Raw genomic sequence first — 17,890 nt, 5'->3', positions numbered from 1 at the left:
CAGGTCAGTCAGGGGCTATTATAGACCAGTCTGAGGCTATTACAGGCCAGCAAGTCCTAGGCACTTTAGACTGTTTGTGTTTGTTAGTTTTTCCTGGAGTCTCTTGACTTTGTCCTTAGGAGTCGAGACCCATATTTATGTAAAGCTTTGTGTACATGTATTGTGATGTGATGTAGGACTTTGCAGACTAATTTATCTCTGATCCAGACGATCCGGAGGAAACGGAAGGTCCAGATCCCAGTGGCTCGGACCAACGAGCGTGAGGCGATGTCTGAGCGAGAGGAGGACACTGAGGAAGAGGAGTACGAGGGTCCGAGTGCAGGGGCCGGCGGCGGCGGCGGTGGTGGTGGGGGCTCGAGCCGACGGAACGAGCGTAGCGGCAGTGCCGGCCGGCGTGACCACAGCAGCGCCTCCCGAGAGAGGAGCATGTCGCCGCGGTCCGACAGGCGCTCGGTCGCCTCCAACGCGACCCAACGGCCCGCCAAAGTCACACTCGTCAAGTCTCGCAAAAGCGAAGGTGAGTGAGTTACTGCACGGGACAGTTTATCCACACATTCACCCAGAAACTGCGACTGGGACGTAGACGTCGGCCAACAAAACCGCACGCTAAATGACGGCAAATGGTAGCGTTTGACTAGCATGTCCCACTGAGCACTAGTCTGTTTACAGTGTTAGCAGCTGAGCTATGCAGACGTACACACAGAATTCAAAAGTCATTATAGGAATATGGAAACTATAAACAAGACTGTTTAACTCCGTCGAATCGTCAGTGAAACCTGCTGAGCTGCTTCTGAAACCAGCTCAGCAAGTTAAAGTGTGGATTTTAAACGCATGGATGTTGATGAACAGGTGTAGCTATGACTGGAATGCTTTGCCTTAGTGATTTACTTGTAATAGGAGGCCAGGAACAGGGACGTTAGTGATTGTTCGTTGTGGTTTATGGTCAGTTGACAGAAGTAATACTGCAGTCAAGCCCTGGGCGTGTTCAAGTGCACATGTACGCTGTGTTCACAGAATATGGCCTGCGATTGGCCAGCCACATCTTTGTGAAGGACATCTCCCCTGCAAGCCTGGCAGCGCGTGACGGAAACATCCAGGAGGGTGACGTAGTGTTAAAGGTACGGCGCACGACATGGGGCAGGGGCTGCAGCCAGACATGGATGAGCTAATACTGTAAGAACGAAAGGAGAACAAGAGAAGGAACATGAACGTGCTCCGCCACGGTCTGCTGAAGGTGTAGTACAGGGGGTAGTAGCTTAAAAGGAAGTGAAAATGTGTTGGAAATGTGGATATGCTGGGCGAAAATTTCACTCTTGATAGCAAGAGCACCGGGAGAGAGAGGGTCTGAGGGTGTGTCGTGTTTATGGGCTGCCCCATCTTCATGCCTCACGTCATCGTAGGAATGCTTTTCTCCCCAGATTCGCCCCTCCTCCAAACAGTAGCGTAATGGAAGGAAAATACACCCCTTTGTCAGTAGAATTTATGGACCCTCGGCTAATTTGCCAGAGCCCTTTGAACGTGGACCCAGGGTTCAGCCGGGTGGAACTCCATAGCCTGTCCCATGTTTTTCTCGAGTACATTTATCAGAAGGATCTTATCTCTCTCTCCCCCCCTCCTCTTGTCTGTCCAGATCAATGGTACGGTGACTGAGAACCTGTCTCTGACTGATGCAAAGAAATTAATTGAGCGCTCGAAAGGCAAGCTGAAAATGGTGGTCCAGCGAGATGAGCGCGCGACCCTCCTCAATGTTCCCGACGTAGATGACAGCATTCCCTCTGTCCACTCAGACAGAGACGGTGAGCCATCATGGTTTAAATGCCAAAGGTCAAAAACCCCAAAACGAAGAAAAACTAATTCCCGGGTGTACTGAATGCAAATAACATTGTTTTATACTGTAATATCATTTTAGAATTATTCTAGGTAGGAATGTTGTTTTTAAACCTCAGACAGGGCAGACCAGACAACCTTTTGAACTTGGACTTCATGTTGCAGGCGAAAAGTCACCTCAGCATAACAGCCTTTAGTCTCTGAGAACTTCTCTGAACATCATCTTTCTCTGCCTGAGACAACATTCAAAATAAATTCTGATTTCACAGACATTTCGGAGATACATTCGCTGACATCGGAGCACTCCCACGAGCACGCCCGCGTCAGCCGCTCTCGCTCACCAGACAAACGCTCTGAGCCCTCAGACATTTCTGGCCAGTCACCTCAGCCAATCAGCAACGGGAGGTAAGTGTCCATATCTGTGTACTGGAGAGTGAAACCCACAAATGACTCACATTTGCAAGAATGGAGAAGACCAGTTAAACTGAAGTGAGGTTTACATTCTTGGCTATTAAGCCACAGCTATCAGCCCCTGGTGACCATAAGGCAAAGCATTTGCCTTGTTGGTACCCACAGCTCCAGTGTGTGTGTTTCTGAACTGGATTAATTAATTTATGCTCTGTTCTCCACTAGTTCCACGTTAATGGGCACATACTGCTCTCTGTTCCTTCTCTGGTCCATCCAGTGAAGTGTCTGGGTTCAGATCAGGTCACATTTACAGCTGCTGCCGTTCACACTGTAGGAGTTTTTTCTCACATCACCCAGGGTGCAGGTTCACAGGTCATCTAGGGTGCAGGTTGATTAACTAAACTAAGAAACCATCTCTCATTTATTTCTCTGCTCTCAGACATAATTTGAATAACTCCTTAAAACCTCTACATTTGTGAATAGGGGTGAAGTTTTAGTTTTGCTGACTGTGTGTGTGTGTGTGTGTGTGTGTGTGTGTGTGTGTGTGTGTGTGTGTGTGTGTGAGAGAAGGATGGCATCCTGGAATGAGGAGGAAAAACATTTCATTGGCATTTTTTTCTTTTCATTACTTTGCATTTTACATGATGCACTTACATCATGTAGTTAGCGGTAGAAGTAGAAGATGTTTGAAAAATGTTGAGTTTTGAATGAGCACCAAGAGAGACGCAATTAAGAGACATTGCGCATAAAAAAAAAAAATCCAGTTGGTCCCTTTGCTGGGTTACAGGCAGTGTCTCTACACAAGCTCCAAACGAAGCGTTAGCTACGCTGTTTAACTCTGCGTCGTTATACATGCTGGATGGAGTGATCTGACAGCCAGTCTTTCTCTTCAGTCTCATTTATCGGTTGCAAGACCCAGTGTTTTATGACCGTTTGAAAGCGTGTTAATTAAGTGAAATGTCCAACAGCTACCATTAAATCACCGCCTTTGAACTGAAAATAACTTCAGCTTGTTGCGAAAAAGCGAGATTGATGCTTCACAACCCACATCTCGGTCGTTCTTTGCATTGCTTGTTTCTGTGTGTGTGTGTGTGTGTGTGTGTGTGTGTGTGTGTGTGTGTGTGTGTGTGTGTGTGTGTGTGTGTGTGTGTGTGTGTGTGTGTGTGTGTGTGTGTGTGTGTGTGTGTGTGTGAGTGTGAGAGACTCTGTCAGGGATGGTGCTTGGCTGTGTGTTGATTCACACCATGTCTCACTTAATCTGTTGCTGCTAGTTATTGGGTTTTAATGAGATATGACATCACATTCCCCGTCGTACCTTCCCGACTGCTGAACAGCGCTAAGACCAAAGAGACACACACGTGACGATCATTGTGGAATGTCGATCTGGGTTTAAGCAGGAAAACTCGCCTCTCATCTTCCTCCATTTTGCATACAAGCTCCTTGTATAGACCAATTGTTGAACACAGAAGGATATATTAAGGCTAATATTTAAGATGATCATAGCCGAGTAAATTAATGTGTACACTAATTTGACGTTCAAAAAGTAATGAAATAGTGAATAATAAGTAAAGGAATGGCTTGGAAGAGAAGAACTCCATGTTGGTGAGACTTCCTGTGGCAACACAGCATACAATTACAATGGTATTAAAGCTAGACAAAATAAAGACAGAGTCTGGTGTTAATTATACTGTTGGGAAACTGTTCCATTAACAGGAACCAGTATTTATACAGATAAAGCTCACGCGATATTCAAGCCTGCTCAGATTCCTCCTACTGCAGTTTCTGTTGGATCATATTGGAACTTGACATTTGTTTTACCTTCTTCACCCTGGGAAAATGCCCCAGGATGTGCTTAATGCACTTCCTGTCTGACCCCTATAAACAGCGTTGAAGTGTCCTGCTAGAGAGGACACCTACTTGGAGACGCGTTCGTGTCCCAGTCGTGCCATGTTCTGTCTGTAGTCCAGTCCTTAGGACTGAGTGTCAACTCCCCCTAACCACTAGCGGGTTTTTTTTTCTTTCTTTCTTTCCTCATTTAGTGATTGACAGTTGTGTCATGTGTCGTGCAGGAGACGAGTGTCAGTTTTCATCCTTTCAGATTGAGTGACGCCACTTCTACAGCGGATGAGGGGGAGTCAGTGCAGAGTCACTCTGGGTTGTGTTCCTTCTCACACCTGCCATTAGTGCCATGCAAATGCTGCTGTCCCAAGCTTCCTCAGAAAGGCAGCGCCGTGGCCGTCTGTACGTCACCCTTGGGGTGATTTGCATCTGTGGCCTCAGGCAGTCATGCCCTGTGCCGAATGTACAGGTGGTTGGTCATGTGCTTGTGCAGTATTTGTCCAGAGTTTTTTTTTCTTTTTCTTTTTCACTCTCTTTGCAGTCCTTGCAACAAAACTGGTGATTCAGGATCAGCTATAGTGTTACACACACCGTCATGAAGGCGTGGCCGTTCCGCCCGCAGGTTTCGTAGGGGAGTCTCCTGATAAAGCAAGTTCTCGGTCCAAATGGGAGTAACATTCCTGCGATGCCTTGAGGCAGGCTGGGTGAGCACGGAAGTGGCTGTCACACGGCGTACCTACACACCTCGACCCAGCGGAGCCGATTCACACGTCCGGAACACGCAGGCGGTTTGTGAACGCCAGTTAGAGTCAACGTGGTCAGATGAGGCACGTTGGGGATGTTGGCAACTGTGGGATTCTGGAGACATGTAGACATTTTCTGTGGCCATGATGAATGCTTGATGGGGATTGGCTGCTCAGTTGGGAGGGTGAGGAACAGCTGGATGTAATAGCAGATTAGCGCACGATGCTACAGCCCATCTGTCTGAAAGTGCCATTTCAGTAGCTCCTGTATTTCATTGACTCAGCACAAGTCAGGAGGGGGTTTGCACCAGTCTTCTCGAGGCTGGTTGAAGCAGGGTGACCCTTGGCCTTGAACCCGGGTCGGTGCGGGTTGGCAATCGTCTGCCCTGTCTGTCTGGTCTTCCCTGTCTGAGGTAAATGGTGTCAGGGTTGCGATGGGGTTGAGGAGCTGGTGTGAAGCCTGCTGTGAAGCCACCAGCTGGGGCCAGCTGGGGGGGGTCAGGTTGGGTGGTGTTGGGGGGGAGGGTGGAGGTATGGAGTGGATGTCTAATGTGTGCTCTGGTTGCCACAGTTGTTATTGTGGTCTGGGTTGATGAAATTTGAAATATATTGACCCTACATTAGCTCTGTATGGATGGAGTGGAATTATATCGCTGTGTGTGTGTGTGTGTGTGTGTGTGTGTGTGTGTGTGTGTGTGTGTGTGTGTGTGTGTGTGTGTGTGTGGCGTCGCGTCGCTGTGGGCTAGCTGTCAAATAAGAAATAGAGAGCATGCTGAAAACAGATGGGTGGGTGTGTGTGTGGATGTTTTCCTGTGGGTGTGGTGTCAGTGTTGGTATGTGCATGTTGGGGTACATGCGAGGTGTTTGTGTATAGCAATTGGAGATCAGTGTGTTGGTGTGTGTGAGGGGCTGTATTGGTGTGTGTCTGGGGGGTGTGGCTGTCTGCTCGCGAAATGACCCTGATGCACACATTTCAGGACGTGAAAATGTGTTATTTTAAGCACACATGAGCTGCTACGTTTGAAGTAAAGTGTGTTTGGAGACCTAGAATAAAAGTGCTTCTCCTGCATTATAGAATTTTATTGCCGACCACAACCACTTACTGTGGGCGATTTTGATGCTTTTTTTTCATTAAAGTTAGCACGTGGGGGAGTGTATTATGTGTGTGTGTGTGTGTCTCGCTCTGTCTCTCTCTCTCTCTCTGTGTCTCTCTCGCTCTGTCTCTCTCTCTCTCTCTCTCTCTCTGTGTCTCTCTCGCTCTGTCTCTCTCATATATGACAGACATTTCAGTGTGAGATATTCTGCTGTAGTGTGTGATATTTATGACCTCACTGTACTGCAGCTGCAGTCATAGGTATTCCAGTCGGAAATTACATATCCATCAGGCTGCCTTGCTGCTACCATGGACTCTTAGAATTCTTTGGCTGCCATTGGATCACACACACACACACACACACACACACTCCTACAGTGGAGTTCTGTCTTCTGGCAAATGGAATGAAAACACTAGGTAATCAGAATATCCGAGTATTGTTTCTGAGCTACGCTTTCATCTTCCTGCTATACAGCGGCCTTTCCATTTGCTGCACTGATGTGAAGAGCAGGCAGGCCTCACACACATGAACTAGCCAGCGGCCCCGCCCCCTGACCCACTCCCTTCAGCCCTGGAGCCACTTCTGTCCACTCTGTTATACACTTTCTGGAACAACCGTCCCACCTGCTTCATAAACACCCCAGAGTGCTGGTTGCTAGCATTTCCACATGTGGACCATGCTGTAGTACAGATGTGATCATGAAGTTTGCCTAATGTGTGTGTGTGTGTGTGTGTGTGTGTGTGTGTGTGTGGGGTGTGTTTGGGGGGGGGGGGGGGGTCTATTTCAGTCACAGGAGTCATGAAGAGGAACGAGTCTCCAAGCCACCGGCCATGTCCACTCCTGTTAAGATGGTGGAGGATCTTGACCCAGCTGTCACTGATTCAGCAGACCAACAGCTCCCCCCTCTGCCTGGTCAGGAGCCTTCATCGCCTCCTCTTCATCCCTACAGCTCACACTCACTCACTGCCTCTTCCATCACCTGCTCTCACATGTACAAACATGGAGTAAGATCATTAATCATGTTGTGTGTGTGTGTACAGAGCCTAAGCCTGTGTATGCCCAGCCTGGACAGCCCGATGTTGACCTGCCGGTCAGTCCATCTGATGCCCCTGTGCCTAGTGCCGCCCACGATGACAGCATCCTGCGGTAACCTGACTTCCTGTCTCCTCCCATTCACCTGTACTTCTTTCCCTATATTGTACAATCGCTCGTATGATTCTTTTTTTTTACATTTGCAGTAAGCAGGTTTTCTGTAGTGCCTTTGGCATAAGAGCATCTGCTAAAAGCCTTGTGTGTGTGGCGGGTGTGTGTGGCGGGTGTGTGCAGTCCCAGTATGAAGCTGGTGAAGTTCCATAAGAGTGAGAGCGTGGGATTGCGTCTGGCTGGAGGCAACGACGTCGGCATCTTTGTGGCCGGAGTTCTGGAGGACAGCCCTGCAGCTAAGGAGGGTCTGGAGGAGGGAGACCAGATCCTCAGGGTGAGTGTGACCAGATCCTCAGGGCGAGTGTGACCGGGTCCTCAGGGCGAGTGTGACCGGATCCTCAGGGCGAGTGTGACCGGATCCTCAGGGCGAGTGTGACCGGGTCCTCAGGGCGAGTGTGACCGGGTCCTCAGGGCGAGTGTGACCGGGTCCTCAGGGCGAGTGTGACCGGGTCCTCAGGGCGAGTGTGACCGGATCCTCAGGGCAAGTGTGACCAGATCCTTTGGGTGAGGATAAACATGCTCATCTAACTGCTAAGCACATCTACACCCCACTTCACTCAACCCTCAACAAACTAGCAGACTGGTAGGAAGCCCTTAACGTTTTCAGCAGTTGATTCTGACCAGAAACCAGAACTGATGGCGAAGGAAACAGGAAAACAAAAGTGATCTCAAGCCTTTGAGTTTCTGTCTTCCACTACTTTCCCAATAAAATACCCAGACATGAGGTTACAGTTTCATGAAGCAGTTTCACACATCCAGTTAAGCTGCAGTGAGTGACCGACTCTGGATCTGTCAGGATTATGTTTGCCTTGCACACAAGGCGAGTGTTATTGTCTGGAGGCACACGTCTGTTCCGGACTCGTCTGGGCTCCGTAGGACAGGGTTTGTAATGTGTGAGCTTGTGAAACCTCCCACACTTTCTTGGAAAACATTGAGAAACTATGCAGCACTTTAATCGTGGCCAGAAGCCACAGTGGCACCGTGCTACTGTGACAGGGGCCGGTCTCCTCCTCTCCGGGTGACCCTCACACACAATGGCGAGCATTCATCACCCCGCGGTACCTCACTGTCATCAGTAGTTGGCTTGCACTCACAGAATATGAGTCAGACTCATTTAGGCACTGTTTGTCCCTGAAAACATCGTAATCAAGCATGTTTTGGAGTGCTTCCTATGTTACTCCCTTAAAGGTCAGTGTGTGTGTGTGTGTGTGTGTGTGTGTGTGAGAGAGAGAGAGAGAGAGAATGTGTGAGGGAGCATGAGTGTGCACATATGTGTAAGGACGATTCCTCAAAGTGTTCCTCCCTGCTGTACAAACACTCCTCAGATTCCAGACTCTCCCCTGCGGTGTCGGCCGCCCCGCCCACAGTTCTCTGTGGCTCTGGTAGTCTCCAAGAGTCTGTCACTTCGCCAGAGGATAACGCCGCTATTCCACACTCCCCCGCCCCAAGCAGTTCTCGCTTACACACAAACGGCCCTCATGCCCTCTCATTGATCCTCTCTCCCTCTCTATCTCTCTCTTTCTTTCTCGATCTCTCTCTTTCTCCCTCCACCTCTTTCTCCTCCACTTTCTTTCCTTGTGCAGGTAAACAATGTCGACTTTGCTAACATCATCCGGGAGGAGGCAGTGCTTTTCCTGCTTGACCTGCCCAGAGGGGAGGAGGTCACCATCCTGGCCCAGCAGAAGAAAGATGGTGGGTGTCTCCCCCAGCATGCCTGGTTCCTCCCAGGCCCCGCCCTCAGTAGCTGACCCCTCCCACTGTGGTCTGCTCTACACATGCGTCATGGAGCTATTCTCCGAAAACATTTTATAGCAGCACTTTAAAACTTGGAACTCGAAATGGAAAACATTTTAAAAAAAATTTAATTACTTATGGTTATAGTTATGCCTCTGTGTCTTGTGGAAACCACAGAAGTGTGAAACCTAGCAATTAGCATCATTCCATTAGCTGTTGTGTTGGCGTTTTTAATGACGACATCCTTTTAAATGCTCCTTTGTCATCTAAGATGTAAGAATGCTCACTTATCTGTTTTAAGTCCATGTGTATTCCATGTGTAATTAAGCTAATGTAGAGATGTTTTTTTATGCCAGTGTATCGGCGTATCGTGGAGTCTGATGTGGGTGATTCGTTTTACATCCGGACCCACTTTGAGTACGAGAAGGAGTCCCCGTATGGTTTGAGCTTCAACAAGGGCGAGGTGTTCCGCGTGGTGGACACACTCTACAACGGCAAACTGGGCTCCTGGCTCGCCATCCGCATTGGCAAGAACCACCAAGAGGTGGAGAGAGGCATCATCCCCAACAAGAACAGGTGGGTGGAGACATCACCCATACACAAGAGCAGGTGCAGAACCCACAGCTATCCACATCTCTCTCTCTCTCTCTCTCCATCCCTCCCTCTCCCTCTCCCTTTCCCCTGTTTTTCACTGACTGCTGCTGTTTGAACGTGAGCCTTTCTCCCGGTTCATCGTGTATCTTTTTCGAGCTGCATCACTTATTTTGTCTGCAGCACCGCGTCTGCACTGGCGGGGAGTTCCAGGCGCAGAGCCGTTTCTTCTCCTCGATGCTGTCTGCTTTCATTTGTGTAAACGTGCTCAGCGCTCCCTGGGAAAGCGTAGGCCGTGGGTTCCTGCTGATGGGAGGAGCCTGTTATGCGTTCCTCATGTCGCTGTTGCACGCTTCGCCTCTGTGATGATTACTGACACCACCAACAAACAGGAAGCCTCACCATGTGAAACGCGGCGATGTTCTGGGCTCCCAGTGGCTCCCAGTGGCTCCCAGTGGCTCCCTTGGCGTTTCGCTGCTGTTCGGCCAATGCAGACGCGCATTAAAGCGGCCTCGTCTCCCGTGCAGGGCGGAGCAGCTCTCCAGCGTGCAGTACACCCTTCCCAAGACCCCCGGCGGCGACCGCGCCGACTTCTGGCGTTTCCGCGGCCTGCGCAGCTCCAAGCGGAACCTGAGGAAGAGTCGCGAGGATCTGTCGGCCCAGCCCGTGCAGACCAAGTTCCCCGCTTACGAGAGGGTCGTCCTCAGGGAGGGTGCGTAGACCGGCTAGCACCCGCATTTATTTGTTTCTGTGTTTAGTGTCAGGAGGTCCGTGCGTTAGGGTTAGCATTTGGCTAGGTCAGAAGGTCAGGGCTAGCTAGGTGTTCTGGGGTCCTGTACACCTGCCGTGGCAAGCAGGTCTTTACTCTGAACAAAATGCAGTCATGTATTAATGTCCTAGTGGCGCCACATAGTGTCAGGATTTGGAATGGCCTCAGACTGTGAGAAGAAGATATCTTTTGTGTTCTAGCTATAGCCTTATTTCCTAAACTTTCTTTTTTGCTACATAAGTAAATATTTCTGTTTAAACTTTTATTAACTGGTTTTAGACTGTATTTTCACTAATCTAGAAATGGTTTTGTTAGACTCTGAACTGGTGCTGATCTAGACAGGATTCTCCCTCTACAGCTGGTTTCTTGAGGCCTGTGGTGGTCTTTGGGCCAATCGCAGACATCGCACGAGACAAGCTGGCTAGAGAGGTGCCTGATCTCTTCGAGCTGGCAAGTGAGTGTTACGCACGCACACGTGTATACACGACACACACGCACGCACCTTGTGTGTGTTCTTCGTCGCAGTGATGGACGCTCCGATCGCCCGTAGCTCGGCCTCCGTCTTTCAGTGTTCTGTTGTCCAGTTGAAGTGAATCTGAGTGCCTTTCCACTAACAGCAGCTGCACTTTGCCTAACCATGTTGGTTTGTGACTTGCTTTTGTGTTACCCTGCAGAAACACAACGCCCTGGAGACGGGGGAAGTATGTCACACCTCTGCACCGGCTTGCTCGATCGATAGCCCTAGATCACCACAGACTCCCAACACACACACACACACACACACACACACACGCACGCACACACGCGCACACACACACACACACACACACACGCGCGCGCGCACCAGTGTGAACAGGGCCGCGTCACTCGTCTGTTCCTGTTTCTGGCGTTGGCTGTCCTGTTGATGGAGTGATCTCTGATACAGTGGTCTCGATGCTCTTGCTGCCTGAATGAGTGTCGTGTGCAGCCGTGTGTCCAGAGTTGCCCCTACCTGCTAGAACCCAGATGAACGGAGGGCTTGGAGCTTGGAGCCCGGGGCTTCTGGCTTTCCTTAAGAAAAGCGCTTCAGTTCCTGTCTTCCTGTCAGAAGCTCAAATATGTAGCGCGTCACCACACACTCACTGATGTCACATACACACAAACACACACACGAACACGTGCAGGCACACAGGAAACACAGAACGTCACACTGCACAGTGAATGAAGCTCATGTAAGGCTGTAGTTTTGTATACAAAGATGCACACTCGGTGTGAGGTCATGCACAGGAACACACACGTGGTGGACTACACACTCCCTGCATCATGTCTACTGCAGCATGTGTGCATTGTTCTGCAGATCTGGTCTCAGTGTGTGCTCTGTGTTTGTGGAAGCTGCTCCTTTATTGGCTGACCTGAGACCAGTTCAATGTGTACTCTGACTTGGATGCTTCAAAGGGGGAGTTGATCCAAAATCAGTCCTGCTGCCTGTTAAATGTGTCTTGGACCTTTTCTAGATGTCGGTTAGTTTTTGTGCTAGATTTTCAAGAATTTTCACCACAAATAACTGTTTGACAAATTACATTATAGTCAGAATTTAGCCAATTGATTAGTTAATTTCAATAAATTGAAATTATTTACAAAAAAGTAAATATATAAAAAAATATATATTTTAAGAAAATTTGCTTTAAAATTAACATTTTTCATCACAATGATCCACATATAATTTGATCCATTGTTTTCTTTGTGGTTCATTGTTTTGAGATGAAACAACCGGCTTCAGTTTTGATGGGTTAAGGAGAAACAGTATTGGGTATTTGGATTATTTATTGTTAACTTATTTGGTGATCGGCAACATGAGGTATGTTGTTGATTGAGAAACGTTGTCAGATGTCCAAGTTCAATTTCAGTATTTCCTGACAGATTAGATTTAGTTTGTTATAGTAATATGATACTCTGGTATGACCTGACGTCTTCAGCAAATACTACGTGCTCTGTAGGCACAAAAACATCCAGGAAGTAGTCCCGGCTGTTTATGGATACTTTCACTGAAGTACATAGGCAGGAAAACACCTAAAAACCTGATATCTGATACTATCTTGATAAAGTGATTTTAAAGTGCATTTCTGTCTATTAGCCATCTAGAAATCGTCCAATGAATGCTTTAGAAGAGGTCAAAACTCCTCCTTTACCTGCTGGAGAGGTGTGCTCCCAGGCCACCACCAGGGGGCAGCTTCTGACTACAAAATCAAAGCATGAGTGCTCACAGCAGCCAGTGCTGGGGCAGACAGGCTGTTATGCCATGTGATAACGTACATGTGTGTGTGTGTGTGTGTGTGACGCTGCAGAGAGCGAGCCCAGAGATGCAGGGACGGATCAGCGCAGTTCTGGCATCATACGTCTTCACACCATCAAGCAGATCATCGATAAGGTGAGTAGAGGCCTGCCGTGCAGACCTGGGTGTGCCGGTCAGCTGAACAGCGCGCTGTCGCCCCCTGCTGTCTGAGCTCCAAAACTGGACATGCATTAGAGGTCCACAAATTGACATGATGCACTTATCTGACGGTCAAAGTTCATTTTGTTTTCTGTATTTTATTTGTTAAAATTTTGATGATCAGTTTTGAGCAGCTGTTTGTTTACTACATAGATTGTTTGGCAAAAAAATGTAAAAATTTAAAAAATATATTTATAAATATAAATATAAGCAATCCAAAAGGCCTCAAATAAAATCGGTTATATAAAACTGTGCAAGCGAGACCCACGAAGAGGTCTTTGGCAATATCAGAGATATGATTTATTAGTAATGTAGCAAAACAAATTATGAAAGCATTAAACCATAAGTTAAGTGATGGACAAGTTAAGAGTCGGTGGAGTGACGTGGTGGTGAAGGTCATCCAGAAGTGGGATTTAGAACTCGGGTGTGTTTTCTCCTGCAGGACAAGCACGCCGTGCTGGATATCACGCCCAACGCGGTGGACCGGCTGAACTATGCGCAGTGGTATCCCATCGTAGTGTTCCTGAACCCGGACAGCAAGCAGGGCGTGAAGACCATGCGGACACGCCTCTGTCCTGAGTCCAGGAAGAGCGCCCGCAAGCTGTACGAGCGTGCCCTCAAACTGAGAAAGAACAACCAGCACCTGTTCACCGGTGAGGACGTGCGTGTGCCTGTGCATGTGCATGTGTGTGTGTGTGTGTGTGGGTGGGGGGGGGTTGGGCTAGTAGTTGGAGAATTTGGATATGTCTCCTGAGATTACTGTGAGATTGATCGCAGTACCATAACTCCTTAACTGAACTGATCCAGGGTCAGATGTCTCTGTACCATGGTGTAGGAGTAATGTGAATCACGTTGTGTGTGTGTGATTTTGTTTGCTGGTATTTGTCCTTTCTACATCCAGCCATTGCGTGGTTTTTACAGCAGCCTTGCAGTACAACATCTGGAAGCTTCTCCCCCTCTCTCTCTCTCTATCTCACTCACTCACTCACTCACACACACACACACTTCATATTCCATCTGGTGTTCTTGAACAGCACAGCTGTTCCACCTGCCTGTGTCTGTGAGGGCGACTAGACAATTGTGGACAACAGGCAGTCCTTTAATAGGAAATAAATAATATCCTAAGCCTGAATATTAAAATAAAACACATCAATGTCCATGTTATGAGCTGAAGGGCCCTTTTCTCATGTTCACAAACATAACTGGCTGCCTCGCTGTGATGAACATGATGCTGGTGTGCGGGCACCATGCTGTGTAGATCTACGGTAACACAGCGCCCTCAGGCAGCCCTGTCTGGGGGGGGTGGTGTGGAGAGCACGGCTGGAGAATAGCAGCAACCCAGCTGTTCTCAGAGCCTTGGTGTGCTCCCCTGGCCAGTAATTGCACGGCCCACAGGGACAAGAGCTGATCTGATATCAGTCCACTTCATCTGTACATTTGGCTTGAGGGCGTTGCAGCTTAACAGGAGTAATGATTCATCAGTATGATCAGCACAAACAACTGGGCTTTAGCGCTGGGCCTTCAGAATAACAAGAGGCTGGGTTTTTAATTATCTTATTTTTTGTCTTGTCAATATGTTAACACACATGACACAGTATCCATACACCTAACCAATTGGTAATCAGCTGTTTACTGTGAACATTATAAACAAGCAAGCTGTGTTTACTGAGGTGTAATGACCAGTGTTGTCTTCTCTCTCTCTCTCTCTCTCTCTCTCTCTCTCTCTCTCTCTCTCTCTCTCTCTCTCTCTCTCTCTCTCTCTCTCTCTCTCTCTCTCTCTCTCTCTCTCTCTCTCTTCTCCTCTCTCTCTCTCTCTCTCTCTCTCTCTCTCTCTCTCTCTCTCTCTCTCTCTCTCTCTCTCTCTCGTCCCCCCAAACAAACCCACACCGGCAGCCACCATTAATATGAACAGCATGAACGAGGGTTGGTACGGATCGCTGAAGGACACCGTCCAGCAGCAGCAGAACCAGCTGGTGTGGGTGTCAGAGGGCAAGGTGAGCTCCCGCTCCAGAACCACCACTGGACCTGTGTGGACCCGAGTACTCGTGTTCCATGTAGTTGTTACAACACCACTGGTCGCTACCACTACAACAGACTTTTATTTTGTCAAGCCTTTTATCTCTCTCTCTCTCTATCTCTCTCTCTCTCTCTCTCTCTCTCCTCTCTCTCTCTCTCTCTTCCTCACTCTTTCCTTCCTGCAGGCGGACGGTGCTCCCGACGACGACCTGGACCTGCACGACGACCGCCTGTCCTACCTGTCGGCGCCGGGCAGCGAGTACAGCATGTACAGCACGGACAGCCGCCACACGTCCGACTACGAGGACACGGACACGGAGGGCGGAGCCTATACCGACCAGGAGCTGGACGAGACCCTCAACGACGAGGTGGGCGTACCCAGCGAGCCCGCCCTCACCCGCTCCTCAGAGCCCGTGCGAGACGACCCGCCCGTCGTCCATCAGCCGCCCGGATACCCCAGCTACCCGATGCCGACGCCGCGGGCCGAAGCCGTCGCCCGGATCCACCCCGCCGGGTTCAAGACCCCTGCACCCCAGCAAGGTAGCGTGTCTAAGGGCCACCCACCTGCCCGCTCACCTGCCCTGTTGCCTGGAGGCGGTCAAGTGCTTCCAGAAAGGGCTGTGGGGGCGGGGCCTCTGATGCAAATCACCGGCGTGTGCTTTCAAACACTCTCATTGCAATACCCGACGTTGATGGCCAAGTAAATATTATCACCATGTATTTAGTGTGTGTGTGTGTGTGTGTGTGTGCGCACTTTAGTTTTGATGTGTTTGATTTCCAACACCAAAAGACAGCTTGCCTGTCCCCATCCCCCCATCCCCTCAACAATAACTGTGACTCTCGTGACTCTCGTGCTTTTTCTCATCGATGTCCTATGGTGGAATGAAGCAGCATTGTGACCAGCTGTGTGTACTGGCTGCTTAGACTCATGGTCCTCCTCGCTATGCCCCGCCCCTATGTCAATCAAACTGATGTCATTACCGGAGTGTGCATGATGGTATTCTCAGTATTAAACACATCACTAACTGTATTTATGTAACTCGGTGCAGTAACAATGTCGTGTGGCTAAAAACAAAAGAAGAAATAAGACTAAATGTCATGTATAATCTAGAATTAAACATAAATCGCACTATATTAACGTTGTCCGGTCGTAGATTATTGCATGATGTCAGCAACTCGTCCCACTTCAATTTGGAAGATGGTAACAACATCTTGTCTTTGATGTTCACCTGCACCTGCATGTTGGCTAGTTTCAGTGGAGGGAGGATGAGGAGGTGATGTGGTGGTGATGATGATGATGATGGCAGTGAAGATGCAGCTCACATGCAGTGGTGAGGTCACACGAACACATGTATTAAATATTTCTGACCACCTTCACAGAAAGTGGAGGCTGCTGTTCCTGCACAGCCCGATCCGCTGACTGAGACAGCGCCCCCTGCTGCCCACCTTAATGTAGCACTCCTGAGCAGCTCGGAGGGCCCGGCTACCTCGCCTCAGGGCGTCGTCGGACCGAGGGCCGGCTCACCCCGCCGGTCCACTCCCGAGCTAGCTCAGCCCACAGCTCCCGAGCCCATCCAGTCCACAGCTCCCGGGTCAGAACCCAAGGTACCGCACCAGCCGCCCGGCGATGCACTGGGTCCGGTCCGGTCCGGTCACGGGCCAAGCTTGGTGCCCTCTCTGGCACTCTCTGCTGTTTGCGCTGTCTGCATGCTGCCTGTTCCACCTGCATGTGTGCTGTCCGTCGCATGCCTGCGTGAGTGTGTGCGTGTACGCGTGCTTGTGCGTGCGTGTACTTGGGGGGTGTGTGTGTGTGTGCTCTGCAGTAATGACTGCAGTGCGTGTGTGTGTGTGTGTTTGCGTGCGTGCTGCAGTAGTGAAGGCAGGACCTGTGTGTGTGTGTGTGTGCGTGTGCGTGCGCTGCAGGAGTGAAGGCGGTGTGTGTGTGTGTGTGTGTGTGTGTGTGTGTGTGTGTGTGTGTGTGTGTGTGTGTGCGTGTGCGTGCGCTGCAGGAGTGAAGGCGGTGTGTGTGTGCGTACGCGTGTGTGATGGCAGGGCCCTTGTTGATGGCGATGGTCACTGCTGCTTATGCTCCTGCATGGCTCTGAACCTCCTGGTTGCTGGTTGTTGTCTTCAGTCTGTGCTGTGCGTGAGGTAGTGTTGGTTCTGGCGGGACCGACCTACGTGTGCCAGGTTGTTTTTTATTGAACCTGCCCGTGTTCTTTAGGCTGCTGGTCCTCTTATTGCCTTGTTGAGGTTCCTGTAGGGCAGCTTAACGAACATCAGTAAAGATGCTGAGAAGCTGCTTCTCAAAATGGTTCTTCCTGTCTGAAGCGACAAACCAAACCTTTGCTTCCATACTGGCTGCAGTATTCCTTCCAATTATATATTTTTGTTTTTGACTCTTGATTTATTTATTTATGGCGCCTCCTTCAGATAAACAGCTGCTTGTTGGTGTGTATTGGTATATAGTTTCGTATTTCTCCAGTGTAAATCGCTCCATACACGCCTACTTTTGTAATGGCTGCTTTCGGTTTGACCTGTCTAATAATGGTCCTCTTGAGTCTCCTCTATTGCAGGTCTTTCCTCTAAGCTTCCGCCTACAGCCATTAATGAGCATTAATCATCTCCGGTTTCTGCTGCATTCAACTCCTATCGATTTCTAAAATTTACACTTTTGTGTGACTTGCGTAACGGCTGATATAGGACTGTGTGCTGTTGTCTTTATTGGTAGATGTACCAGAAAGAGATCTACAGCATGGACGAGCCGGTGCGCATGAGTCCGGTGTTAAAGCAGCCTGCCTACAACTCCCAGCATCCCCTGTACCAGGAAGAACAGCCGTACAGAGATTATGACCATCAGCCCTACCGCTACGACAGCGCCTACACGGAACCAAAGGCACGCAACTTTGACTCCCAGCAGCTGTACGACAGCCGCCTGCCTCACTACGAAGAGCAGTGGCCTGCGTATGACCACCAGGTGGCGCCCCAGCACCCTACTGCATACGAGTCTCGCGCAAAATACCAGGATGGACAGGACCGCGAGTATAGTCCCCCCCAGTCACGCTATGACACTGGTTACGAAACGGGTCGACCTCGATACGGCAAGCCCAGCCCCGGACCGGTTCGTTATGACGAACCTCCCCCACCCGCAAGCAGCTATGACGGGCACGCTCAGTACAACCAGGAAGTGCAGCCC

General features: G+C 49.5%; 1 protein-coding gene across 1 annotated transcript in view; it reads left to right on the top strand.

Moving 5' to 3' along the window:
* tjp1a (tight junction protein 1a) overlaps positions 1 to 17,890 on the top strand; it is a 97,642-nt gene that overhangs the window by 71,244 nt on the left and 8,508 nt on the right. Inside the window, exons 6-22 of the mRNA XM_076983231.1 lie at positions 208 to 517; positions 1,015 to 1,118; positions 1,631 to 1,796; positions 2,097 to 2,232; positions 6,699 to 6,823; positions 6,952 to 7,057; positions 7,238 to 7,388; positions 8,698 to 8,806; positions 9,205 to 9,424; positions 9,967 to 10,151; positions 10,567 to 10,662; positions 12,533 to 12,615; positions 13,121 to 13,331; positions 14,572 to 14,672; positions 14,880 to 15,234; positions 16,079 to 16,299; positions 17,426 to 17,890. Coding sequence (XP_076839346.1) covers positions 208 to 517; positions 1,015 to 1,118; positions 1,631 to 1,796; positions 2,097 to 2,232; positions 6,699 to 6,823; positions 6,952 to 7,057; positions 7,238 to 7,388; positions 8,698 to 8,806; positions 9,205 to 9,424; positions 9,967 to 10,151; positions 10,567 to 10,662; positions 12,533 to 12,615; positions 13,121 to 13,331; positions 14,572 to 14,672; positions 14,880 to 15,234; positions 16,079 to 16,299; positions 17,426 to 17,890 — 3,144 coding nt within the window. The remainder of the gene's footprint in view (positions 1 to 207; positions 518 to 1,014; positions 1,119 to 1,630; positions 1,797 to 2,096; positions 2,233 to 6,698; positions 6,824 to 6,951; positions 7,058 to 7,237; positions 7,389 to 8,697; positions 8,807 to 9,204; positions 9,425 to 9,966; positions 10,152 to 10,566; positions 10,663 to 12,532; positions 12,616 to 13,120; positions 13,332 to 14,571; positions 14,673 to 14,879; positions 15,235 to 16,078; positions 16,300 to 17,425) is intronic.

The sequence above is a fragment of the Brachyhypopomus gauderio genome, chromosome 1 (assembly GCF_052324685.1).
Source record: "Brachyhypopomus gauderio isolate BG-103 chromosome 1, BGAUD_0.2, whole genome shotgun sequence".
NCBI classification, from domain to species: domain Eukaryota; kingdom Metazoa; phylum Chordata; class Actinopteri; order Gymnotiformes; family Hypopomidae; genus Brachyhypopomus; species Brachyhypopomus gauderio.
This window is presented reverse-complemented; position numbering and strand designations above follow the sequence as displayed.